Source organism: Populus nigra, chromosome 10 (genome assembly GCF_951802175.1).
Source record: "Populus nigra chromosome 10, ddPopNigr1.1, whole genome shotgun sequence".
Classification (NCBI taxonomy): Eukaryota; Viridiplantae; Streptophyta; class Magnoliopsida; order Malpighiales; family Salicaceae; genus Populus; species Populus nigra.
Genome location: NC_084861.1, coordinates 1,399,350 through 1,426,712, shown reverse-complemented (window position 1 = coordinate 1,426,712; position 27,363 = coordinate 1,399,350). Strand labels below are relative to the sequence as shown.

At 32.5% G+C, this 27,363-nt stretch overlaps 2 protein-coding genes across 3 annotated transcripts; one reads left to right on the top strand and one right to left on the bottom strand.

The window, feature by feature from the left end:
* Positions 1-8,450: 8,450 nt before the first annotated feature.
* Positions 8,451-11,806, bottom strand: LOC133705983 (E3 ubiquitin-protein ligase MIEL1). 2 transcript variants are annotated; one of them, XM_062131469.1, is made up of 12 exons: positions 11,507-11,806; positions 11,277-11,364; positions 10,947-11,003; positions 10,786-10,818; positions 10,600-10,677; positions 10,380-10,423; positions 10,235-10,275; positions 9,856-9,941; positions 9,683-9,774; positions 9,527-9,596; positions 9,343-9,384; positions 8,451-8,930 (listed from the first exon to the last, which is right to left on the bottom strand). In XM_062131469.1, the coding sequence occupies exons 1-12, from the start codon at positions 11,560-11,562 to the stop codon at positions 8,805-8,807; spliced, it is 813 nt and encodes a 270-aa protein (XP_061987453.1). In that variant the 5' UTR covers positions 11,563-11,806; the 3' UTR covers positions 8,451-8,804. The 2 variants fall into 2 exon arrangements, with proteins under 2 accessions (XP_061987453.1, XP_061987454.1); XM_062131470.1 differs by having other exon boundaries at positions 9,859-9,941.
* A 13,032-nt stretch (positions 11,807-24,838) lies between these two features.
* On the top strand, positions 24,839-26,443 carry LOC133704118 (uncharacterized). Its single transcript, XM_062128870.1, has 2 exons — positions 24,839-25,936; positions 26,030-26,443. The coding sequence occupies exons 1-2, from the start codon at positions 25,120-25,122 to the stop codon at positions 26,158-26,160; spliced, it is 948 nt and encodes a 315-aa protein (XP_061984854.1). The 5' UTR covers positions 24,839-25,119; the 3' UTR covers positions 26,161-26,443.
* The last annotated feature ends 920 nt before the right edge of the window (positions 26,444-27,363 follow it).

The following is a 27,363-nucleotide window of genomic DNA, read 5'->3' as shown; positions in this document are numbered from 1 at the left end:
TCTTAGTATTTCAAGAATTTGCGACTCGTAAATTGCAAGAAGAAGGGACAAAAATCTAAGGAAATTCATGGCGCTTTAAAATTCTATTTTTGCCTTAGTGTTTCATACTCTCACGGCTCGTAAACCGTGAAGTAAAAAAAATTGAAATGTCCTCGATTATAATCAAGGCTTCTTTGAAGGATATGTGATGACTTATTATTCCTAGAAAAATATTTTGAATATTCACCACTTGGGTTTCTTTATCCAAACATTAACAACGAATAATAACAAATTATTTCCAATAATATTTTGAATATTCATCCCTTAAGGATTTCTTTATCCAAACATTAATGGTGAATAATAGAAGAATTCCCCCCAAAATAAAATTTTTATATTTTTTGGAATATTGGTCAACACCCTTTGGAGTTTTATAAACATTTGTAAAATCCAGAATGCAAGAAAATAATTTTTTGTGTGTTTAAAAAATCCTTGCTAAAACACATTTTCTTTTAAACTTTCAATATTTGTTTTTTCTTAAAAGAGAAAATTCAAAATATGTTAGGGTATTGGTCATATGCATGAAAACATATATATATATATATATATATATATATATATATATATATATATATATATATATATATCACATTGCGTCGAAAACCGGGTATTTTAAATACGAGATTTATGTTTTTACAGTATAAAAATACAAAAAAGCCACAATGTAAATACACAAAAAACGATATTACTTGTTTTTTAGGGGTTGGGTCCAGCTCGACCCATGTGGCTGGGCTAAACCCAACAGGCCTAGCCGGGTCACTAGCCCAAACCAGTGACCCGGCTGGGCATATAGGCATGCATGAGTTTCCTCACGCATGCCTTGGTTGGTTACTGTTCAAGTGAATTAAATTTCACTTGAACAGTAACAATACAACCAAGAATGCATGCAAAGCTGGTAAGAAAAGATAGACAGCTTACCTGGTCTGCTGGCGAACCCGGTTTCTTCAGTCATTACTGTCTGCGCTCGTCTGCTGTTCTCTCGTCTCTATTCTTTTCGGTTTGTTTTGCTTTCGTTTCTCTTCTCTCCCTCTCCTCCGTTCTGTTTTCCTTTCTCACTATAACGAAAGGATGAAGGAAAGAAACTCCCTCTGTTCTCGTGTTGCTAGAAGGGAAGGATGACTTCTGTTGATTTTGCTACTACGGCTGAGGAAAGGCATGGCTTATGCTGGTTCCATCACTATGGAGGAGGCTACAGATGGGCGAGTGGCTCAGCTTGTTTCTGGTTGTTGTTAGTGCTGGCCATGGTTCAACAGAGGTGGTGCTGCTAGCTGCTGGGATTTTTCAAGGGAGGCCAGTCTGAGGTTCTGGTGTTACTTCTATGTTACTGTTGGGGGAAGGGCTGGTCGTGGCTTCTGGTTTTGAATGTTTATCAGGCGAGGCTAAGCTGAGGGAGAGATGGGATGAGTGGAGTGCCGTTTCCTGGGGTTGTGTTGACAGAGAGTGAAGGCCTAGTGGTGTTCACAGTGGTTGCAAGCTGGGGAAGTGAGGTCTGGCGAAGGGAGAAGACAAGCTTGTGTGCAGAGGGAAAGTCTTGGCTGAGAAAGGGGGAGGAGCAATGATGATTGTTGTGGAGAGGGAGAGCGGCGCCGACTGCCTCTTAGTTGGGAGAAAAGACAATAAGTTTGTGTTCAATTGAAAAGGGAAGGTCGTGCGTGTGGGAGCTGAGAGAGGAGAAGAAGACAACTGGGGGGGGGGAGACTGTAAACCAAAAACAACAGAGGAAAGGGGGCAATGGCTTGGTTTCGGCCGGGAGAAAAAAAAATTAGGTTTAGGTTTTTTTTGTGGTTGCTCTAAATTTCTCTCTTTTTAAAAAAATTATGCTCTCTAAATTTTCTTCTTCCCCTCTATTTCTATATGAATGGGGGTTCATTTATATAAAATCTTTACACGTGCTATTCAAGAAAATATTGCAATAATTATTGCAGAGATTATCTTCTATAACCAGCACCAACAAATCCTATATATATGGTATTTTATATTGCATTGATTATATTCCATAACGAGCACGAATCAAATCATATATCTATGGTATTTTATATTATAGTAATTATATATGATTTAATAATTATCTCCTTGACATATTGCTTCTTTAATATTAGCCCTGATGCTCTATGTTATCGCCACATGTAAACCCTTATTATTATTATTATTTTTATTTTTATTTTTAAAATTTTTTTATCAAAACATGGGTCAAAAATTGGGTAGCAACAGTTGTGATAGAATAAACATTGTTATAAGGATATGTTATTGCATCATGAAAATTAAATTCAATTTTTTCATCTCCTACCTCCATAGACAAAGTATCCTTACCACAATCAATTTTTGTATCGGCAGTTTTCAAGAATGGTCTCTCAAACAATATAGAAGTGTTGTTTGATGAATCACAAGAATCATGTTTCATATCAAGAATATAAAAGTCATATGGAATAACCAAACTATCAATCTTGACTAGGATATCTTTTATCACACCAAGTGGGTAAACAAAACTACGATCCACAAGTTATATTACAATGCTAGTTTTATTCAAATGCTCAAGACTAAGAGAATCATAAACATGTTTAGGCATAATACTAATGGATGCACCTAAATCGCATAAGGCCCTTTTGAAACTAGCATTACCAATAACACATGAGATAGTAAACGCACTTGGGTCTTTTTGCTTCAAAGGCATATTCTTTTGAACAATAACAGATACAACTTCACCCATACTTACCATTTCATGACCTTTTAGTTTGAAAGCTCTCTTGGTAGTATACAACTCCTTCAAGAATTTGGCATACTTGGGAATTTGCTTGATAGCATCAAGCAAAGGAATGTTGAATTCTACTTTCTTGAAAACCTCTAAAATCTCTTTTTCTTGTCCTTTTTCTTTGACGTAGAATAACTCACAGGAAAGGGTGGAATTGTTTTAAAAATGAAATTCATTAAGTGAGGAGTTACCTTTGGAGTGTTGGTCGATATTTCAATTTATAGAGGAGGAGGATGTTCCTTCTTTGTGCTCAATTCGGTTTCTATCTCTTCTTCTTCCTCTATCTCAATTTGTTTTGACCTTTTCTCTTCAAGTTCTTTCCCACTTCGCAGCATGATCACACTAACATTCTCTATTGGATTCAATGCTTGGAAGGGCAATTTTCCATTCATTTATGCTTCAAATTTCCCCACACTTGAAGCTACTTGTAAACAACACAACAAGCAAAGGTTAGTCAAATATAGTTGTGCAAGTATACATGACTGATCAACAATTTATAATAGTTATTACCTACTCTGGCGAGGATGAGGATCCCAGAGACGCTGACTCTTGCTTGCGTAGCCATGGCTATGTTCGGTAAATCAGGAACCCTAGACGGAGAGAAACTTTTTGTTTGGGGAGGATCAGTAGAGTTGTTGATCAGTGTGCCACAAGTATGTTTTACTAGGCCGGCATCACCTTTAGGATTAGTTGGGGCGGATTTCCTTCATTGGCCTTTTTGCATTTCGACCGATCTCACAGGGTCGTACAGTCTATATATGTGGCCTGATGGGAACAAAACAAATACTGCTAATAGAAAAAAGAAAAATAAAAAGCAAACCTCTAAAATGAAACAAGTCTCCATCCTACTAGGGTAATCTCAATTAGATCCCTGATTTTATCTCAATTAAGTTTCCAGGTATCAATTTCTCAATTAGATTCTTCTTTTAGTTTAGGTTAACAAAATAGTTAAATATTCATCTAAAAAATTCTCTTTATTTTTATTGGAAAACCATGAATTTACTAAAACCTCTCACATCATATTGAATAGACCATGAAAAAATATAAATATTTTGCATTTCTTTATATAGTCTCATCTATAACATGTGCTATTAAAATCAAGGACCTGTGGGATTAGTCACGGTACGCGCAAGCTAACCCGAATAACCACATTAATAAAAAAAATAAAAAATCAAAGATGTTAGAGAATTTTATTTTTTTTATGGAAGAGAAAAATCATCTTAACTTTATGTAATTTCTTCATAGTTTGTTGACTAAAAATAATGGAAGAATGTGTTTAAAAATTAATTGATAAGTTAAGAACTTGGTTGAGAGGAAAAAATAGTTTGGGGACCTAAACTAGACTAATCTTGAAGTTTAGGGACTTTTATGAGTTTGTCTAAAAATTAACCATCCATGGAAGCAGGTAACTTTTTGTCCAGACTATTAAAACCTACTCGAGTGTATAATTGCATCTAAAGGCTCAATTTTATGCATGAGTGCAACCAAGAAGGAGGGACAAGGTGCAGTTACCATTTCATATCTCTAATTTTATTTGTGTTTTTAATATTTATTTGAGAAGACATGACATTTTGTTGCAAGGTCACAGTGTTAGAAGCTAAATTTTTTATCATATCACAAAAATCATCACTGGATGATGACCCCATAACATTGGAGTTTGTGAATGAAAGGGATTGTCTTGCTTGATAATTCTGTTGGGGTTGAAATCTATGGAGATGGAACTGTCGGGCTTGATTGCCTTGTTGAGGTGGGTTCCTATAACATAAGTTTAGATTATCTCTCCATTCGGGATTGTAAGTGTTGGAAAAGGGATCATATTTATGCTGGGACTGTCTGTTGAATCCTCCATCAACTGCATAAACCTGTTCAATGTAATCTTCTTGCATTGTTAGGCACATATCTGAGGTATGTCCTTGTAAGGAACATATGCTACAAACTTTCACCTGCTGTACATTTCCACAAGCCAAAGAACTCACAAAAAAGTAAGATCATTAACTTTATTTTCAAGGTTAGAAATACTTACCTCATTTACTTGTTTGTTTGCAAAGTCTCCACGCGTGCCAAATTGTTTCGAGTTGGCTGCCATGTTTGAGATCAATTGGAGTGCAGCCTCGGGTGTCTTATCTATCAATGCCCCTCCACTTGCAACATTAATGATACTACGGTCAGTAGGCATCAATGATCGGGTATTTGATGATGAGGGCATTGAATGCACAATTGCTCAAATCTTTCCCAACTCGGAAAGTGTCTCTCTATGAGATTGTCGAATCTCACATATTTCTTTTCTTATGTTGGCAACTCGAGATGCTGGGAAATACTTTTTAAGGAAAATATTCTTCATGGCATTCCAAGTTCCAATGGAACCCAGGAGAATAGAGAAAAACCATGCCTTTGCTGTCCCTTTTAAAGAGAAATGGAAAGCTTTCAACTTAAACTGTTCTTCATCAACTCCATTCGGTTTCATACCAACACAAACCATATGGAACTCCTTGAGATGAGTATGAGGATCTTCACCTGCAAGACCATTGAATGTTGGTAGAAAATGTACAAAACCAAATTTGAGCTCGAAGTTTACATTATTATCGATGTTGATGCACAATGGTTGATTTTCCATATTAGGAGCAGTAAGCTCCTTGAGTGTTTGTTATCGTTCAACAGCCATGGTGTTGACGCGAGCTTCCTTTCGTAACCTGCGTAAAGTGTTTTCTATTTCGAGATCCACCTACACTTGAATCTGATCAGTAGAACGGGTTACAAGCATAAATTTTCAAGAAAACTCAAAAGAAACCAACCACACAAGAGATCGCAAACAATACAATTTGTATGAAAATCCTACGCTAGAAAACTAAAACTGCCTAAAAACCCTAGAAAACAGAGGAATTTGGCCTCGATAGGGTAGGGCTAGTGGTAAACACTAGGCCTGTTTAGAACATCATTTCCCTTCAGGAAACAAAAGGCTGATACCTAATTCCACCAAAAAATCTGTTTTGAACAGTACCGCAACAAGCAAAAATTATGTTTCTCTTTTTTTTTAGAAAAATAAATAACAATCACAACAAATAAAATAATAGCACAAGAATCAACTAAAATTACTTCTCCGACAATGATGCCAAAATTTATTGTGATGTCGCGGTCGCATAAATTAATTACCCTAGCTTAAAACACAACACACAAGATAGTATAGAGTAAGCAAGGGGTTGATCCCACGAGAAAGATTCAAGTCAGACTTTTATGCTAGATAATGCAATTTGGGGGGGGGGGAGGTTTGGACGTTATCTAGGCTAAAGCAAAAGAAAACAGAAAACTATCAAATGAAATTTAATAAAATCAGAAAATTATCAAGAGAACAAACCTTGGTTACAAGCACACATCCACCTATAGAAATTAGAACTGATCATGGAAACGAAACATCAATTTATATTCTGAATATTTATCTCTTTTTAACATTGGTTAATTAACAGATCCGCCGTATAACTAACCTTAACCATCAAAAAACCACAGTGTCCGCACTAATAATTTAATTCAATGGAAGCCTTAAGAACTAGATAAGTTGATTAATCAAGAAAACATAATTGTCTGCAGTCTATGTTTGATTTGATTGAATGTTCTTCCTAAGATTAACAATGTAAATCCGCCACAATTATTAAACTCAGTTGTTTCACAAGTTCATATACCATAACTCCGGTTTTGATATCAAACTTAGCAATAGATTGTCTACAATAATAACTTAGAGTCCGCTATAGCAATTAATATAAGCAATCATAGGAAAAATAAGCATAGGAGAACAAACATATTCATTATATAAACTGAAAAGAAAAGGTAAAATAAATCTCACAGTTCTTGAAATCCAGAGGTTTCTGTATCCTTGCAACCAAGAAAAAGAGTTTAGCCTTGCATGTATGTTGAACAACTAATCAAAAAGAAGGAAGAATGCATAATTTTGAGTTTCTTATAGGAAGGGGGCTTTTTTCTCCTCTTCGCTGGCTGCCTCCCTTCTCTTCTCTCATTCTTTTTGTATCCTAGGAAACCCTAGTCTCTATTTTACAAAATAGTCCTCCCTTAAGTAGATTGTTTACTTTAAGTACTTCAATAACTATTTTCCTAAAAATAAAGAAATAGTCTTGCTTGAAATCTTCAAGCTTTGACTTAGAGGAGCTAAATTGCTAAAATAAAAACTTGGATATCGGTTTAGATGCCTCAGAACGTAATTTGGACTCGTTTCTTCATGAAATCTGTTTGCTGGCAGAATTCAATTGTCATCTTTAAAAAATCATATCTCCCTCATATGATATCGTTTTTTGCTGAACTTTGGAGAGCTTATATACCTTTGAGTCAGGAATCCAACAAAATTGATTTTGCATAATTGAACTTTTGTAGCTCCAGATATTCAAGTCAGAATGGCCGAAGGTCAACACTAGCAGATTGCGAGATTTGACTTTAAAGGCTCCGATTTCCATGCTCTTCCTTATTTTATTTCCTAGCCTTAGATGCCCAAAAAGGTATAGATGTTAGCTTTTTAATGCCACTGCAATCACTTCATTTCAACCTCTAGATCTCACGCTCTGCACAAAACATCAACTGAAGGTCAAATCTGCCAATTATCTCTAATTTATTCTTTTTTGCATCTTTCATCCAAAAATGCCTTCAAAACATAAAATAAATAATATCAAGGCATTTTATATATAAAACATAAGCAAAACACTAGTTAAATGTGGGTGAAACTATCGAATAATATAGTTGCATCATATATTTATGGATATTTGTGGGTTTATCAAGGTGCTTAATGTCTTTTCTAGGAGTTTCAAGTTTAAAATGGGTTGAAAATTGGGTTTCTATGAAAAAAAAAAACCAAGAACCCCAATTTTTTTGCCACTATAATAGTTGAAATTTGGGTAATTCTAATAACACATCGTCTGTTTTATTTTTTAAAAAAAAAAAAATCGAGGCGGATGACTTTATTTTTTAAAGCAAAATTAAAGACTCGGGCGCGTGGGCCACCCTTGTAGGCCAATACACAGGCTCTATCCTTATGGGTCAGGCGCCTAGCCCGACTTACCAAGCCCAACAACACCTGACTTGTTTTGTTTTTAATATTATTTTTTTGTTTTCAATTAATTATTTTTTATGTCTTTTTTAAAATAATTTTTAAATTTATATTTTAATTAATACCTCTCTCTATGATTTGTTTTTCGCTTATTTAGCCTTTTATAAGTAGCAATTGTTTTTTAATTATATACTGTGTATTTAAGTTTTCATGGGATTAATATGATTCATATATACCTTTTTTTTAATTTTATATAAATTTAATTTAATTTTTTTAAAATAAAAATTATTTTTAAATAATATTTCTAATATGTGCAGCTTTGTATAATATTTTTTTTTTATTCAATCAATTTTATGTTTGTCGGTTTCTATTATAATTTGATTTAATAAAAAAATAATTTTAATAAACAAATTCATTAAACTCAACCTATTAAATGACTATTGTTGCGAGATTAAATATCTTAATTTATATTTATTCTTAATTTTTCTAATTTTATTTTTTTATTTATCGTTAATGATTTTTTTTCATTTATTTATATAAATAATTCTCAATTTATTTAATTAGTCACATAAATAAATTTTTTAATTTATATTTTAGAAATGTAAAAAAACACTTTGAAAATATCGCAGGTCAAATGGCAGTATTATACAATACCAGAAGATTCAACAAGATGACACAATCAGGAGGAGTACATAACAGGAACCAATGTTTTGGTTTGTTTGTGTATAAAGAGAAGTTTACATGAACCCAGAGACTCACTAACTGGGTTTCGACTCCCAATATTGGAGGAAGAATAACCTGAGAGAAGTTTCCGAGGCACCCAGATGCCACTTCTGAATCGTTTTGCAATAGAACAGAATTAGTAAACAATTAGCCAGCATTCAAAATGGTAGAATACACGTAAAAATATCCAGCATGGTTCACATGCAAGCAACCAATGCTCCTACGAGGCTGGATGCATTTTGCCAAACCTAATCATTGAGGTAGAACTGGAGGTGCAATTGTTCGGGTATTGTATGATTTGCAGTGGCTGCATTTCTGCCCGATTATGTGGAAATAAACTTCGGTAGTGTCGTTGCAGTCGTTACATAGGATCCAGACCTGCAAATTCACATACATACCAACTCCGGTGAGTTTATTACCGCAATACTGATGTGTGTTCAGTCATATGAAACGAACCTGGTTGGAATGTCTGCAAAAGTTTTTAATGCTAATGAAAAAGAAAAACGCCTAGCTATCATCTTTTTCGACGCATTGGAAACTTCATGCAACTTTATCGAAACCTTTTCCTAATAATGATGACTACATGATGAGTAAAATGCCCAAAGCCATAGCCATACTCAATCTTAGCTTCACATCATACCGCCCGTCGATTCAACATCATGGTTCACAAGCGGGTAGCTTGACTTGTGCCGTGGCAATGTTTAAATGCAATTGAATAAAGGGTAAAATAACAGACAAAATGAATATGTAACACCAGGTTGGCTTAAAAGAATGAAAAGCAGGCGCGCACCTTCCTGTGGCTGTAATCCTCAGGCATGACAGTTGCTTCTATCTGACAACATATGTTGATAACAAATCAGTATTGTAATATATTTGATGCAGGGCTATAGTGTTATAGCAAGCAAGTTAGAGAAGATTAACTAAAACTAGCAGTCTAGCATCCATGTTTAAGCTCAAATTTAATAGTAACTTACATCCTCATCAATTCTCTTCCAGGTTTTAGACATGTCAATTATAGACTTGGAGCATATGGGACAGCAGTATCTGGTGAATGTTATCAATTCAATCAGAAACCAATTTTTGACATGTAGATCACTAGAGAAAAAAAATAAGAACTGAAGACTACTTACTTGTCACGCTTTATCATCTCATCGTAGCATTCACCATGCATAGTGTGCCCGCATTTCATCACAGTAGTTTCTTTTAGTGAATCAAATAAATACTAAAGAAAAAAGGAAGGAAATATCAGTTTTATAAAAAAAAAAAAACTACTTCTTCACACAATTAAGGCAATTATAATAACAACCTCATAACATATGGGGCAATGATGACGCATAGAGTTCTCCACACACAAATGATTATCGAGAAGAGATGTTGCATAGCAAGAACCTGCACACTTATCAAACATAATTGGTATTCAAGATTTGAAAATGGAAAACAGAAAGCTTTAAAACCATATCCATGTAATCTATAGATAGACGAAAATCAAAACTCTTGACAAAGAGCTTACATCAGCAGAGGTATAAAAGAGAGGTTGGGAGGCATATTGTTTTTGTAAAGGTTATGTGCTTATGTGCATACCAACAAGGAAAAAAATATCAAACATGGTAACCAATTGCATGCTGAGGTGATGAGATTCCAACTGTTGGGAACAACAAAGCCAAAAGGCAGTGAATGCATACCACACTTCTTGCAGTGAAAATAATTTTCGCGACCACCAACTCTGTTTTTGACCAAGAACAAACACAGAAGTTTAATCTTGTGACTTCCTTAAACAATTTTTCAGAAGAAAGAAACAGGATAAACTGATGAAACAAGCTTACTCACCTACAGATCCCACAATCATCACAATGGAACTGTCCTTTTGCGGTCTGCAATTAATGAATGTAACCAGATCAAGTTAGCATCAACTACAAATGTTAAACAAGTACCGTTCATCAAAAATCAAATAACAACCAAGTAATAAGATGGTAAAAGAGACTCAATGACAGTAAAGAATCAATATTCAATAGACCAATGAGAAATCAATTTCAGAAGGTAAAATTACATCATCATCAAAGAATTTGCAAATTTCGCAGAAATATTCCCCCATATTTACACCACAGTTCGTGCAAACTTGAGCAACCTGGAACACAATTGAAATCGGATAATGTATCAAATACAATCAAGATCAGAAAAGAAAAGAAAAACCCAACAAGATAACTTTCAATTAAAAATCCAGATATATACATACTGGCTGTTCTGTGTCACAAACTGCACATATAACCTGAAACATCAACACAAACCACATCTCTCACATCAATGCTAATTCATAAACCAGTAGCTTAAGAAAATAAAAAAACATGCATCGCAAAACAAAATTTGCGAGCAACAAACTAAGGTTATACAGCATACTTGTTTGACATCATATCGATTGAGCTCATGACGATCGCAGAAGTTCTTCAACATATTCTGATAAATCAAAGATACCAAATAACCCCGTATCAATACGAATATTTAACAGTTTAAAGCTTAAAGGACAAGAAGAGACAAGAATATTGCTCTAGAAGAATCAAAGAAGAAATGATACAAGAGTAGCATATTAATTAAACTTTCATGCTAAAGAAGGAAGGACAAGATAGAGAAAATCTTGCTACAAAAGCTCCAAGAAAGACAATCCAGATCAAGAAAATGAATAAAGATAGAAACATTGAGCCCAACAAAGAAGATATAATATTATAATACCGTGGCCTCGTTGTGACAGTGGCGACAAGTGAAAATCTCGTTGCAACATGGAGCCCGAATCTGGCACCTTCTCCTGTAATGTTGGCATCTAAAAAAAAAGAAAAAGAAAAATGAACATCGAGAAACGAATACCAAGCTAAGAGATGGAAGAAGGGGATGAAACTACAAGAAAAGTATGAGGAAACATCAAGAAACCAAGAAATGAGAGAAGGGGAAGAAAGAAAAGGCACCCGTAACCCATCTTTCCAAAATCAAGACGTTCATTGGAAACAGGAGTGGATTCCATGAGTTATGGAGGAACGGATGAGAGGATAAAAAAATGAAGAAGCAGAGAGAAAGAGGAAGGAAAGACCAGGGGTGCACAAAGGACTTTCCTGATTTGGGAAGGATGGGATGGTCTTGTCTTTATCCTCAAAATAGCAGCAATCCAAAGAAAGCCACTGTTACTTTTCCTGTCCTTTTCTTTTAATGGCAAAAACATTCAGACATTAGCTTCAACCAGATTATCAGAGAAGGTTCAAAAAAATATATTCAAGGTATTCTTGCATTAGCTTCAACGTACCAGATTATTAGCCAGAAATTGTGAGTCAGACAATAATTTTTTAAAATATTACGACAGTGACATGTTACCATACATTTCTTATATAAAATATTAGAATAATATTATACGATTCAATGGGTTGATTTTCTTATAATATTATACTTTTTTATTTTCTTATAGGCCACTAGGAGGAGAGAGGAGAAGGGGATAAGGTGGGGCTGCCAGCGGGTGGTGACTTTATACAAAGCGGCAGGCGCCGCAGCATGGACCAATTGGAAATCACTATAACTAACACAAAAAGACAGCGGGCATTTTCACATACGTATCTTCCCCCTTTCGTGGGAGAGGCGGAGGGAGTCTCTGTTTATCATTCGGTGCAGTTTCGTTTTTGAAATATTTTTTTTTAATATATTATAATAAATTTTTTATATTATTATATTAAAATAATAAAAAAACATCAATTTTATAATTTTTCAAATAAAAAATATTTTTAATAAAAAGTACAACAAAATTAAAACAGAAACATTGAGCTCTCAAACGACAAGTTATGAAGTAGCCTTTCATTTTAAAAAATATTAAAATAACTTTTTTTAGTTCTTTTATTTTTTGATAGTAACATCTTAAAATCATCAAATAACACTAAAAAAATATTAATTTGATATCTTTAATAATTAAAAGCTGTTTGACAAAAAAACATTCAAAAACAAAAGCATAATGACAACCTAAATCCATCTAAAAACATTGAGTTCTAGAAATAAAAAATTATGAAAAAAATATTGAGCTCTCAAACGATAAGTTATGAAGTAGCCTTTCATTTTAAAAAATATTAAAATAAATTTTTTTAGTTCTTTTATTTTTTGATAGTAACATCTTAAAATCATCAAATAACACTAAAAAAATATTAATTTGATATCTTTAATAATTAAAAGCTGCTTGACAAAAAACATTCAAAAACAAAAGCATAATGACAACCTAAATCCATCTAAAAACATTGAGTTCTAGAAATAAAAAATTATGAAAAAAATATTGAGCTCTCAAACAACAAGTTATGAAGTAACCTTTCGTTTGAAAAAATATTAAAATAAATTCTTTTAGTTTTTTTATTTTTTGATAGTAACATCTTAAAATCATCAAATAACACTAAAAAATATTAATTTGATATCTTTAATAATTAAAAGTTGCTTGACAAAAAGCATTCAAAAACAAAAGCATAATCACAACCTAAATCCATCTTAAAACATTGAATTCTAGAAATAAAAAATTATAAAAAAAATATTATCTTTCAGTATTATGTTTTAACATTAAAATAAGATTAATAGGTGGTTAACATTGGAATAAAAAAAAAAGATTTTTTGTTAAAATATTTTTTTTAATTTCTACTAATATAGATTAAGCTTCCAAACAAAAAGGTTTAAGAAAATCCCTTTGCATTTAAGTTAATACATTTAGGAAAATATTCTCTTTTAAAATCTCTTTTCCATTTAAACCTTGACTGTAATGATGAAATAAATCAGATTAATCTTAATAAAAAAAATATGTGTGACTTAATTAAATATAAAGCTAAAAGTTGTGGGGAAAATATTGTTTCTTCACACCCATTAATACTGTGAATTTCAATAGTAATCAACATTGTTTTTTGCATTTTGACCCTTTTTTTCTTTTGGTTATTGATTTTTTAATTTAATCTTTATATAACTGCTTTTTTAATTGTTTTTTTTATTTCACTCTTTTTTAATATTGGGTTGGATGAAAAATAAAATTGATGATTTATTTTTTATATTATCTATTGAGTTATCATGATTTCAAATAAATATTTTTTTTAGGGTTGATGTTCGATTTTACAAGCATCTAATATTATTATAAATATAAATAAAAATAATTTACAAAAAAAAAGTTATTAAAATCATTAAAATCCATAACTCAGGTTGCAGGGTGACTGAGATTAATTTAATTTGACATTATCTTAATATTAAAAAAGATTATTGTTTTAAATTTTTTTCAAGACGAAAAATTTTAAAACTTATAAATCTTTAACATGGTGGTGTAAAAATTAAGGTTTTTAACTCACTTCCAAGTTATTCATTTTAATTATAACACTTAATTATTGATTTTAATAATTATATAATTTTATTATGTTATTTCAAGTTTACGAGTAATATCAATTATTACATATAAAAACACCCAAAATACATTTTTTTTTGTCTTTTTTTGTCTTATTCTTAAAAGTATTTAAGAGCACAATTATATCCTAGTGTGATGTTTATGTGCGGGGATAAATAAACACATTATATATATATATATATATATATATATATATATATATATATATATATATATATTAAATTTCAAGTCTTTTTTTTTTCGAGATTACAACTCCAACATCAACTAAAATTCATTGATTTAAAAAAAAAAAAAACAAAGTAAAGCATTTTCTTAAATAAAGCAAAATCCGGTCAAAAACCCGGTTGTAATTTATTTATTATATTTTTAATTTTTTATCAAAATAATCATTTTAATTTATAAAAAAATAAGATTAACTCGGTAAAAACTTATAATCCAAACCTTAAACTAAATTAACCACCAGACCAAGTTTAAAAATATTAATTGCGAGTAGAACATGTGTAATTCCCAGTACCGACGGATTTTCCTCGGAAAATAACATCACCATGCGTGTAGGCTTCCGCAAGATTTATGCCTTTCATGTTCGTTTCCAAGTTCCAGATAAAGGAAAAGAGTCTGCTTAGAGTTCTGTGCAGTTGCAGCTAAATTGGAATTGCACATGCAAACAAGCTTCAAGTTGCACGCAATATATTTAACTTGTAAATGTGATAGAAGATGATGCAGTTTAAAATATATTTTATTTGAAAATATATTAAAATAATATTTTTTATAATTTATAATTTATTTTTAATATTAACATATCAAAATAATTTAAAATAAAAAAATTAATTTTTTTTAAATACAACATACAGGTGTTCTCAAACATGAGAGAAGAGAGGTGTTAGAGAATAATATAAATCATATCTTGAACCTAACGTACCAGTTTAAACTATTGGGTTGAAATAATTATTTGACTTGGTATGAAAGCCTTAATAACCAAGTAGTTACGAGTTCGAATCTCACTATTTTCATTTATTTGATAAAAATTAAACATAGGTACTGTGTCCATGTGCAAGTTTTAAGTCTAAAAGGCTTTCACTTGAGGGTATGTGTTAAAGAATAATATAAATCATATCTTAAGACCTAACCTAACAGTTTAAGTTATTGAATTGAGATGGTTCTTTAACAGGAAAGGGACGTGCACCATCAGATTTGACAAGTTTCCTTCCACATGTTTTTTCTATAGTTTGCCTTTTCACTGTAGATATATTATTAATTTTTAGGTTGAGATTATTGGGTTGAGATTTGACAAGGTTCAGATTTTTCCATAGTTTGCCTTTATTGGGTTGAAATTTGTGTTTATTTTTTTATTTTAAAAATACTTTTAATTTTTTTAAAATTAATTTTTTGGTTGTTTTTAGATTATTTTTATGTGCTAATTTCAGAAATGATTTTTAAAAATAAAAAATATTATTTTAATATATTTTCAAATAAAAAAACACTTTAAAATATAACTACTATTATACTCTGAAACTTTTCATAGTCAAATCATATTTTGATTTATAATTATAATAACTCAATTTTTAAAATTTCATAAATTATAAAAACAGTCTATTATTTTATTCAGGTTAAATATATCGAATCGAGTTAAATTTTTTGTATAGATATTACATATATCTACATTTTGTGCATATGAATATTTTCATTATTCAACTATACTTAAAAAAAAATGCATTTATAAAGGAATCTGGAAAGGTAAAACAGACTGTACATCTTCTAGACTCTCATTTCTTTCTTGCTATCTTGCCCATATAAAAAAAATTATCTGCATAATCACAAAGCCAGGAACAGTTCGAGGATTGAAAAATTTCACTGAAAGCGCATTATAAATTTTTTTTTTATTTTTTAAAATTTATTTTTAATATTAATATATCAAAACAATTCGAAAACAGAAAAAAATTAAATTAAAATAATAAATAAATATTTTTAAAATGTAAAAACAAATATTCCAGTAGGCAATTAATATATCCTCTAACTTAAATTGACAAATATTTTTGAAAAATTAAATTGCTATTAATATATCCTCTAACTTTTTTATCTTTTCGTAGGCGATTCTTCTTATTGTTGTCACCATGCACGATTTTTCAAAAGTAAATTATTATACTGTATTGATTTCAACTCTAAGTACTAAGAACAAGCAAGAACCCTCGTAGAACTATAGTTGCCAATCTGACTTGAAAATCTAAACGGTGCAAAAAATCATAACTTCTCAAAAGTAAAATATAATTCACCTCTCTCTCCAGCAGAATGACAAGCACCAAAAGCCCTCCCTCTTTCACCTTTAAACCAAGGAATTACCATTCAAGTATTGATTCAGCTTATTGGCAAAGGTCAAATCCGAGGCATTGGGTAATTTTGATTCAGAGTTTGTATCCAACACGAAGGCAGCAAAACCCAGCTCCGTGGCCTAGCCAAGAAACATTTGCAAGGTATATCTTTTATTGATTTGTGATTTTTCTCGATTATATTTTTTTATTGACTCCAAATTGTTTTTTTGTGTAATTTTTTTTTTGATAAACTTCAATTTTAACCCCGTATTTCACATTAGACTTATGCAAATTGACCCGACCTTTAAACTTTTAATTTTTTTTAATTTTAAACCTGATGTTCATCAATTGGACCCTCATAGTTTAATGCCTTTTGAAAAATAATTATTTGTTGTGAATTTTTTAAATTTAATCTTTAATTGACCCTAAAACTTTTATTTTCTTGTAATTTTAACCTTGATTTGAATCAATTGACTTTGTAAAAATTTAACTTAGTTTCCTAAAATTTCAATCTTCTTAATTAAGCTCAAATTGGGTTTTCGAACTTAATTTTTCACCAATTAAACCCCTTGTAAGATTAATTTGATCCATTTAAAGTATTATTAAGTCCTTATACCTAATTAAATCATTTAATTGAACCCAAATTAATTCTTAAACATAATTAAATTCTCAATTTGAGTCATGATTAAATTCAATTAGCCTATTAAAAATCTAATTATATTCATGAGTTTAATTTTTATGCATATTCATCCGGATATCATTTTATTTAACCTGAAATCCACATTGTTTCTTGAGTTTTAGTACAAAGGGGTTTAGGCTTTTAATTTGTCAAAAAAAAAAACCATTCCAGCTTGATTTTTTCTGTATATTTGGGGTCTTTTTCAATCAGTTTTTGCCAAAATACCAATTCTCTTGCTATTATTATTTGTTATTTATTTTAAAATAAAAAATAATAAATTTTAAGGTGGGCTATGACACTTTTTAGTTGGATACGTTGCAATCAAAACCAACATTATGCAAGACACTTATCATAAAAATCCAGATAGGTAGGTTGATGGTCCATCTCTGATAGAGACATTAATATCAATTAAAAAAAATACTCATTAACTCAAAATCAAAGATTTTATGTTAAAAGAAAAAAAAAACCACTAACACGTTGAATAAGATTTGAAGAAAGTGGAAAGAGTGAGGCTGAGAGAGTGAATGATTGTTGAAGGTGTGGTGTGGTTGGGCTACGGGTCATGGGAGAGAGAAGAGAACAATTAAATACACTATTTATATCAAATATTACTTGTGATTATACTTATTAGGAGGGTCACTACCAAAAAACCAGAGAAAGCCAATAGAATTACCGATAGACTTTTTCCGTCGGTAATAATTACTGACAAAAATAATTTTGTCTCAAAATCTGTCGGTATATACCGACAACCTATATCCGTCGGCGAAACGGTCGGTATATACCGACCAAAATATTTCATCGGTATCTACCGATCGTTTCGCCGACGGGGTATACAGTTTGTCTGGAAATATGCAACAGCGTGATGACGTCAGACAATTTTACCAGCGGAATCACCGATGGAATCACCGACGGATTCATTCCGTCAGTGATTCCATCGAAAAAAAACCATTATATACCCACCCATCAGCCGACACTCTCTTCCTCTGTTTCTCCTTTTTCTTCTTTCCCATCCCACCTCTCCCCTCCCAAACTGCAGCCAACCACCCATCCCAACTCTCCACTATTCTCAACACGAGCACTCAAGTTAATTTCTTATATCTTGTACGTGGTCACAATATCTGTTTCTTGTAGATGCTATCATTTTTTTTGTAAGTAAATCTATCCTTTTTAGTTTTAATATTTAATTGTGAATTTTATTGTTGTAGTATATGTATTTTGTTAACATTTGTACTTGTTTAATTGTTATTTGTCAAAGAAACTTGTAGTATGAATGTATAATTTTGTAGTTGTTATAGTTTGTTTTAGATTTTATCAAATTATATTTGTTTGTAAATTGTTGAAATTTTGTTTGAATTACACCGAATTAAATGTGTCGTTGTGATGAAATAAATAATTAATAGCTTGTTTAACGAGTCTTGTTTAATTGTTATCAATTCTATTTCAAAGTTGTGATTTCTATAAATTTATATATGTATAAATTTGTATGTATGAACGTTGATAGTTGATAATTGATAATGAATATTTAACATAAGTGTTGTTTTAGTTTGTTGGATAATGTCGGGGAAAACCAATATTTTTGTTATGTTTTATAGAGGTTCAATAGAAGTCATGGATGATCGTTTATGGATGTCCATGCAACATCTATTCCGAGAAATTTTACTGATGACTGTATTAGGTGTCCATGCAAGAAGTGTAAAAATTTAAAGTTTCTGCATCAAGATGTTGTAACGATGCATCTTCTAACCAAAGGGTTCATAGAGGATTACCTGTGTTGGTATACTCACGGAGAACTATTTGTTCCTGATGAGAGCATGGAAGAACAGATGGTTGGGTCAACTTCTAGTGCTAGTAACATGCATGAAGTTGGAAATGCGAATGTTGTTGAAGAAGATGATAACGACGCAGAGGAGTTGAATGTTGTTTTGAGCTCTATTAGTGGAAAAAAGAATATTGTTGAAGAAGATGATAACGAAATTGAAGAGTGCGATGAAGCTAATGATAACAATTCAATAAAGGACGAAAATGAAAATTCCGACTAACTAAACATGTTATAAAGCTTTATTTTATAATGTAATAATTTGAAACATGAAATATTTATTCTTCTTTAATGGTCAACCCTTGTTATTGTGGTGTGTGTGTGTGCGCTGTAAGATTGCAATTCAAGATTTTGTGACAGGGTTATATAAAAAAATAAGAAAAAATTTATGGTTTCACCGACGGGTATAACAACGGACTATAACCCGTCGGTATTTCACAGAGAGTTGAAAAATATTTACGGGATTGTGCCACTTTCACCAACGGACTCACCGACGGACAGTAAACTGTCGGTATTTCACATAGAGTTGAAAAATATTTACAGGATTGTGCCACTTTCACCGACGGACAATAACCCGTCGGTATTTCATAGAGAGTTGCAAAAAAATTACAGAATTATGCCATAATCACCGACGGGTACACCAACGACTTTACTGACGTCAACTACCGACGGAATAACCGACGGAGTTACGCATATCCCGAAGAGCACGCATGTCTGACACGTGTCCGTCTGCACAAATACCGACGGATTTGCCGACGTAATATACCGACGAACTCACTGATGGATTTACGCACATCCCGAAGCGCATGCATGTCTGACACGTGTCCGTCTGCACAAATACCGACGGATTTGCCGACGTAATATACCGACGAACTCACTGATGGATTTACGCACATCCCGAAGCGCATGCATGTCTGACACGTGTCTGTCTGCACAAATACCGACGGATTTGCCGACGGATCGAAAAGTCTGGCGGGATTTTCAAACTTTTTTTGGTGCGCATTTCAATTAATTTATGACGATATTACCGACAGAATTTAATGCCACTGACAACAATTAATGTCCGTCGGTAATTCCGTCGAAAAAATTGCCATATAAAACACCCCCTTCCCCCCATTTGGTTCATTTTTTTCTCTCGGCTCAGTTTCTCTTCTTCTCCATTTCTCTTCTCCTCTCCGGTTGCATTTGGCTTTTTGAAGAGATTTACCCCTATTTGGTAGTAGTTTTAAAATGTATGTATTCTTTTTTCTTTATCTTTGTATTTTTTTATTTTAATTATGATTATTTTTTTTGGTGTTCTTTGTTTTGTGTATTTTTTGTAGATAAAATCTTAAATTCAACACACTATTAAGGTAAGCATTTTTTATTCCCAAATTTATTTTGAATTGATATAGTGTTTTTTAGTTTGTGTATTGTTTGTTTTGTGTTTATGTTATTTTGTGTAGTGTTTTTTAATTTTTTAATTTTATTTATTAATTTTATGATATTATTGTTTGTATTGCTATAATTATTATTGTTGAATTTATGTTAAAAATATTAATTTATATATATAGAATTACATTTAATTAGTTTATCTTAATTTAGGATATTATTGTTTGTATTGCTATAATTGTTATTGTTGAATTTATATTAAAAATGTTAATTTATATATATAGAATTACATTTAATTAGTTTATCTTAATTTAGGATATTATTGTTTACATGCCATTGTTATTGCTTGTAATTACATTTTTATATTTATGTGTACACGTTAATTTCTATTTTGAGGTCCATTAGGGTCGATCATGTTAGGAATTATATTGATTTAGTTACCTTTTGCTTTTGACTATATAGTTATTTATAAATTAAGAGTCTTGTCTCCTAAAACTTGAAATGTAATATTAATCCGTAAATTTGAATGAATGACTTTAATCTAATGTTTGTAACTCTAAGTACCAATTTAACAATGAATGTTCATAGTTGAAATTGATTCTTTTACTTGAATATCATTATATGATGTTATTGAATAAAATGTTGTGTTGATGATGATGAGTTGGGTTGAGATCCAGGATGATTGAACTGGGATGTGAAATAAAATTGGAAGTGTAATATGATTTTGTTGATAACTTGGGACCCTCCAATATAGGGGAGACTCTGTCGATTTTTTTTTAAATAATCGAAGTTTATTATGTAATTATTCGTATAAATTTGTGTAGATGTGTAGAATGAAATCTACAGCACGTCGTTAGAAGACGGTTGCAGCTAGTTCTTCTAGCAGCGAGGAGGAAGTATCCTTAGGTGCTTATCACGGCGAGGAATCTACGCCAACTTGTGATGCTGCCTCTTCTAGTGCGGTTTCACAGTGCAGAAGCAGTGCGCCTTCACAGCGAGGTCAATTCACCCGAAAGTACCAGGCACAATGGAAGGATAACCTCTCAATGTAAATTTGTTTAGGTTTTAGTTTTTTTATATATACTTATAACATAATTTATGAACAACTAATTAAAATTACTACTTTTATTTATATTCAGGTTCACAAACATTGAGGTTGCAAGGACTATAACATTGGCATTTAAATCATCGATGGAGATTCCATTGTTTTAATGGAACCAGGTTTCCAAACATCCTGAGTGGAAACCTAATATCGATGCATGGTTTCAGCGATTTCAGGTCGGTGTTAATTTTTAATTTCTAGCTTATTTTTAATAAATGATTTTTATAATTTTATATCTTGTACTATTTTTATTTTATATGAATTATTTATATACACAGAACAAATTTGAGTGGGATAGGGCGGACAACAATGTTGTCAGGAGGGTATGGGAGAATCACGCGGCAACTAGGTAACATCGAAAATAATATTTATTTTTGTTTTATAATTTTATGTTTTAAATTCTAATTTGTTACTATGAAAGTAGGTTGCGTGATTTTTGGCATGACACCAAAAAAAAATCAAAAAGACATGCGAGGGATAACGGTCTTGAAGGATGGAATGAGGTGGCGGTTTGACAGGAATTCAAACTGCCATTCATCTCGGGGGAAATATGGATAGCATATATTGAGCACGTGACCTCAGAGTGGTTCTCACTGCGCTCACAGTCCGGCACCGACAACCGGGACCGGCAAATTCATGGTTCAGTGACCACGCACACTGGCGGATCCGTCCCATTCAGCGCACATGCAAAGCGGATGGTAAGATTAATTTTAATGAAATATATCGTTAATTAATTTGTCGTTCCTTATAATATATTTAAGTTTCAACCTATTTTTTCCTTACAGGCTGCGTCTCTTGGACGTGATCCGAGTCCAATGGAGCTGTTTGTAGAGACGCATGTGCGGAGTCAAGATCGCCAAAAGGGGGTGCATCGGTTCGTGGACAACCGTGCTCAGCACTTCGTGGTATGTTTGTTCATTCATTTTATTTTGTAAGTTATTATTTTCTTGAATTGCATTTGATGATTTTTTTACCGACAGAATTTTCAGGAGACCTATAATAGCCGGTTGAGGGAGAGATATGGGGACAATCCGTCGACCCATCCAGATTTCGATCCAGATTTGTGGATGGAGGCGGGATCGTCTGGTGGACCCGATAAAAATCGGGTCTACGGGCTCTCCAACACTACGGCTGAAAACTTGTGTTCGGCTCGTAGTGTCTCAACCGTTGGAAGCTCTCCATCAGTATCGAACACCCAGTTTGAGGAGTTCATTGCATTGAAACAATAATATCAAAACTCTCGACGAATTATGATGAGCTCCGTCAAATAGTCATGGAGTTGAGATCAAAGATGGGTGACGATACTTGTGCAGCTTTTTTTTGACCATATGGTCCCGGGAATAACCAGCCTCCTCCTCCTCCTCCTCCTCCAGCTCCACCGCTATTCTAGTTTAATTTTGTTTTTTAAACACATTAAATTTGTAATGAATATTATTTAACATTATTTTTATATTTTTAATGTTTAATCCATTTTTATTTGTTTATTAAGGTTTTTTACTATTAATAAATTATTTTTTTTATATATTTCAAAATACATACCGACAGATAATATCCGTCGGTATTTCACAGAGAGTTGCCAAACAATTACCAGCCATGCCATAATTACCGACGGATATATTCCATTGGTGATTACATACAGACGGATATACCGACGGATATTATCCATTGGTATTTCACAGAGGGTTGACAAATAATTACTACTGATGCCATAATTACCAACGGAATATCCGTCGGTAATTACCGTTGAAATTGCAGACAGATTTATTCCGTCGGTAATGTTCCCGCTGGAAACTTTTTTTTTGGCACGCGCGTATCCGTCTGTAAGACCGTCAGTGTTCCGTCGGTGGGTGTTTTTTTTATTTACGACAGACTTAGCGACGAAAATGGAAGTTACCGACGACTAGGATACCGACGGACTTGTTCCGTCGGTAATTATTTCACCGACGGAGTTCATTCCTGTCACCGACGAAATTAGTCCGTCGGTAAAAGTGTTTAATGGTGTAGTGAGTGGGTTTTAAATATTCTGATTTATTATTGAATTTGTAATATCTATTTATTAATTTTTTATTATTATTTATAATATCCTTTGGGTTGGGTTGAATAATGTAATTACTACAAATACCCCGATTTATTTTAACACCCCTCCGTTTTACTAGACGAGATACAAGTGTAAAACACATTTTCCTTGTATAAAAATAGTTTATATATAACGCTATGCTACCGTTTGATTTATTTTCTTAAATGTAAAGAAAATATGAAAATAAAAATCATTAAAATATTTATTTGATTATAATTGAAATGATATTATTCAAATACTCTTCCTAGAATAATTACTCCACTTGAATCCAATATAATTTTAAAATAAAAATATTTTGGATTCAATTTCTAAATTCTAAACCCCATTTCGAATAATAACTCAAATCTATTTTTAATTGATTTAAAATTTTAATAAATTTATTTATTTATATTATTTAAAATAAAATAATTTCAAAAAAGACTTCAAATTGAATTAAAAAAAAAAATCAGACCAATGTGGCGACTGAAAAATCAAAGGGATGAGATTTTTTTTTCTCTAAAATCTATTTTTCAAGTCATTTTCATCTAAAAACACCTAAAATAAATACACTACTCACCTCAATAAATCAATCTCTCAGTTCAAAATACCCCTAAATCAATTAAAAAAAACCAGAATCAAACCTTAAAATGAAAAGATTTAAAATCATCATCATCGAACTTCTCTTATTAAATAAAATCATTTGATACCGAATTTAACCATTTTTGTTGTTGTAATAGTAAAAATTAATAACTTTCTCTCTCCTCATCATTTTCAGGTGAGCCTCTCTTTCCTATCTCAAAATCATTGTCCAAAAAATAAACAAAATAAATTGGTGTACCAAAATGAAAATTGTAGCAAATTTGGAATTAGCCATATATGTTCTTTGTGTTTCACGATTTAGTCTTCTACCTTTTAATTTGCTATTTTAATTATAATTTCAAGTCTAAATTCATCTTCTTAGGTTGTAGAAGGGTCTAATTACAAGAGAGAGAAAAGTTTGAAACTATATAAAAAAATAGAATAGCTTTCCTCTTTATATGATTAGTAAAGCTACATAAGAAATGCCAAGTTTTTATAAAGCTTGGATGACAATTAATGTTGGCCCATTGTTCTTTTATTATCACATTACTGAAAAAAAATGGCCGATATGTTTCTTGTTTGATATCAATGTGGCAGGACGGATGAAGAGAAGGATGACAAAAGGGAAAAGTAGAGGGATGAAAGGGTAAGGAAGAGCGTGCTTGGTTCAAATCTTAGGATCATAGTTGGAAAAGCCGAACCTAGATTGATTTGCCATAGCGTATATGATTTGTTTGACTACAAAGAAAAAGGACATGAATTGGGTGGGTTATAAATATCAAGTGTTGTCTTCATTACAATTCTTGACAAAGATTAAGAATTGAACTTGTTTGTGTCCCATAATAGAGATTATCAGACTGATTCTCTGTCATAACGTATATCAAGCTAGCCTGGCTTCCCCTTTATTATATCGATAATTACCGGTACAATAGAAGGGAAAAGGGATAGCCAGATAAGAGACCTTGTCCATGAGATGAGACAACCTAAAACCAGTGCGTATGCCTAATAATCCTCCTATTGCCACCTCAAAACATGCCTAAAGATAAACTCCCTTCATACATTGATCCGCCGATAGCCAATCTCAACCTCCGAATCTCTAAAGGAAGGATGGTTACAGCAGGAAAACATCTGTCTGTATACAACCATGCGTGGAAAGTTCTCCAAAAAGAATGACAAACATTTCAAAAGTTAGTCTCTCTCCCTCAATTATATTAAGAAGGGGAGAGAACTCTCATTGCCTGCATATCTCTTCGTTTTTAGAAATTCAAGAAAATGGGTTGTGGAAAATCAAAACATGATGTTGCAGCTGGAAACACCATCACCCGTAAGAAATCTGATGTGGGTAGCAACAAAAGCAATTATAAGGACTTGGAGCCTACAGTCAACGCAAGCATATTGGAGGAACAAAAAGAAAAGCAAATTCCTAGCCAAGAGTCATCAAAAAAGGTTGTCGCTGGTGTTCGGGATGTAAATGTAATGGTTGTTGCTGGTGTTCAGGATGGAAATGTAGAGGCTGTCGCTAGTGAACAAGATGCAAATGTAGAGGCTGTCCCTGTTGTACAGGATGCAAATGTAGAGGTTGTCGCTAGTGAACAAGATGCAAATGTAGAGGCTGTCCCTGTTGTACAGGATGCAAATGTAGAGGGTGTCGCTAGTGAACAAGATGCAAATGTAGAGGCTGTCGCTGTTGTGCAGGATGCAAATGTAGAGGTTGTCGCTAGTGAACAAGATGCAAATGTAGAGGCTGTCGCTGTTGTGCAGGATGCAAATGTAGAGGTTGTCGCTAGTGAACAAGATGCAAATGTAGAGGCTGTCCCTGTTGTACAGGATGCAAATGTAGAGGTTGTTGCTGTTGTACAGGATATTGCGAATGAGAAAGAAGAATTGAAGGGAGGAGGAAAAGATGTGGAGATTAAAGAAGAAAGTGTTGTCGAGAAGCAGGAACCAGGAAAGTTGATTTCAGAAGAGTCGTCAGATAACGTTTCTGAGGGAAAGTCTGAGGAGAGTTTGTCAAATGAGATTGCTAAATTGGATGATGTTGCCAAGGAAACATTGGTTGAGAAAGAAACAAAACAAGAAGCAGAAAATGGTTTGTAATAAACTCGAGACAGCTTAACCTTAAAATAAAAAACATTAATTTGTTGTTATTATATTTTAAATTGATCTGCCTGCATATGTACAGAAGAGCCTCAAGCCATGAAGCAAGAGAATGCTGACAAGGAGCCAGAAGTTGCAAACCCTATAACTGCTGAGCTAGAAGTTGCAAACCCTATAACTGCTGAGCTAGAAGTTGCAAGCCCTACTACAAATTAAGAAGCAGGAGACTTCTCAGGTCTATATGTTACTGCATGAAAGAAATTCAAATGAACTAAGAGAACACAACTTTTCTGCAAGATAAGCTGGTGCGTAGGTTCACCAAGAAAGGATTTGAAGTCAACTTGAGAGGAAAGCCAGGTTATGTGAAACTTATAGCTGTATGCCTTGTATTTATTTATCAAGTAAATTGTTTTCTAGTTTATGTGGTAATTTGCAACATCCAATGAAAGAACTCATCAGAACTGTCAAGATTAATCATAAATTTGTTATTCTCTTCTCATTTTTTCCTTTCTTGGTACGTAAAACTTGTGGTGTACTTTCTCCATGGCCAAGCTGATCGATTTCAAAACTTAATTCACCTTTATATTTTTATCAGTCTCAAATTCTTAGATTGATTCAAGAGGGATAATAGCTCTTAACATTTCAATTAAGTAATTCAAATATGCAACAGCACAGAATACAGAGAAACTTGATGTCAGGATCACCATGAGGAGACGAGAAAAGAAAAACACCATGGCTGCAACTCGATAAACTAGGATTGCATATAGTTCCAGGACCTAGGTTACAACATGGTGATAAAACTCCAAGCACATTTACAACCTCGCACAATCTCATCTAGAGTAATTCTTAACATTAACTGTTCTTATAGGATGAATATTTGTATGGCCCCAAAATGGAATTAACTTCAATATCAGTTCATCAATGGGAGTCCATGGAAATCACCGATTCAACCATCCAAGTTCAAATGGAAACATATACACTCCAATATAAGGACGCTTATTCAAATAATGTGTCTATATATTAACAAGGTCTGGAATGTACAAATCCATATCTATATACATAAAGCCTTATGATAATGCTCACGGCACTGGTCATCAGCTACAGCTTCAAAGAAGGCTCCAAGTATAAAAATAAAGAAAAGCTCGTTAGGGGAGAAAAGCCCACAACTGGCCTCTCATTTTAAATCCAAGACAATTAGACATATATGTTTGGTATTGGAATAGTTTTTATAGTTGTTATTTGAAAAAAAACTGTTTTATAAAAAATATTTTTAGTTGATATTGGTTTGATAAAATATATATTTGGTTAAAACTGTGGTTGAAATTGAGGCTGAAAAAAAATAGTTTAATGTGTTTAGTTAAAAATGCTTTTGAAATTAAGGTTATAAAATAGCTAAAAATATATATATTAATATGATGA

Coding starts and splice junctions, on each gene's coding strand:
- LOC133705983 (XM_062131469.1), bottom strand. CDS start 11,562: ATGGAATCCACTCCTGTTTCCAATGAACGTCTTGATTTTGGAAAGATG. Junction 11,365..11,506: donor TTTGGAAAGATGGGTTACGG/GTGCCTTTTCTT, acceptor CTTTTTTTTTAG/ATGCCAACATTACAGGAGAA. Junction 9,942..10,234: donor TTTTCACTGCAAGAAGTGTG/GTATGCATTCAC, acceptor ATAAGTGTGCAG/GTTCTTGCTATGCAACATCT.
- LOC133704118 (XM_062128870.1), top strand. CDS start 25,120: ATGGGTTGTGGAAAATCAAAACATGATGTTGCAGCTGGAAACACCATC. Junction 25,937..26,029: donor AAAACAAGAAGCAGAAAATG/GTTTGTAATAAA, acceptor GCATATGTACAG/AAGAGCCTCAAGCCATGAAG.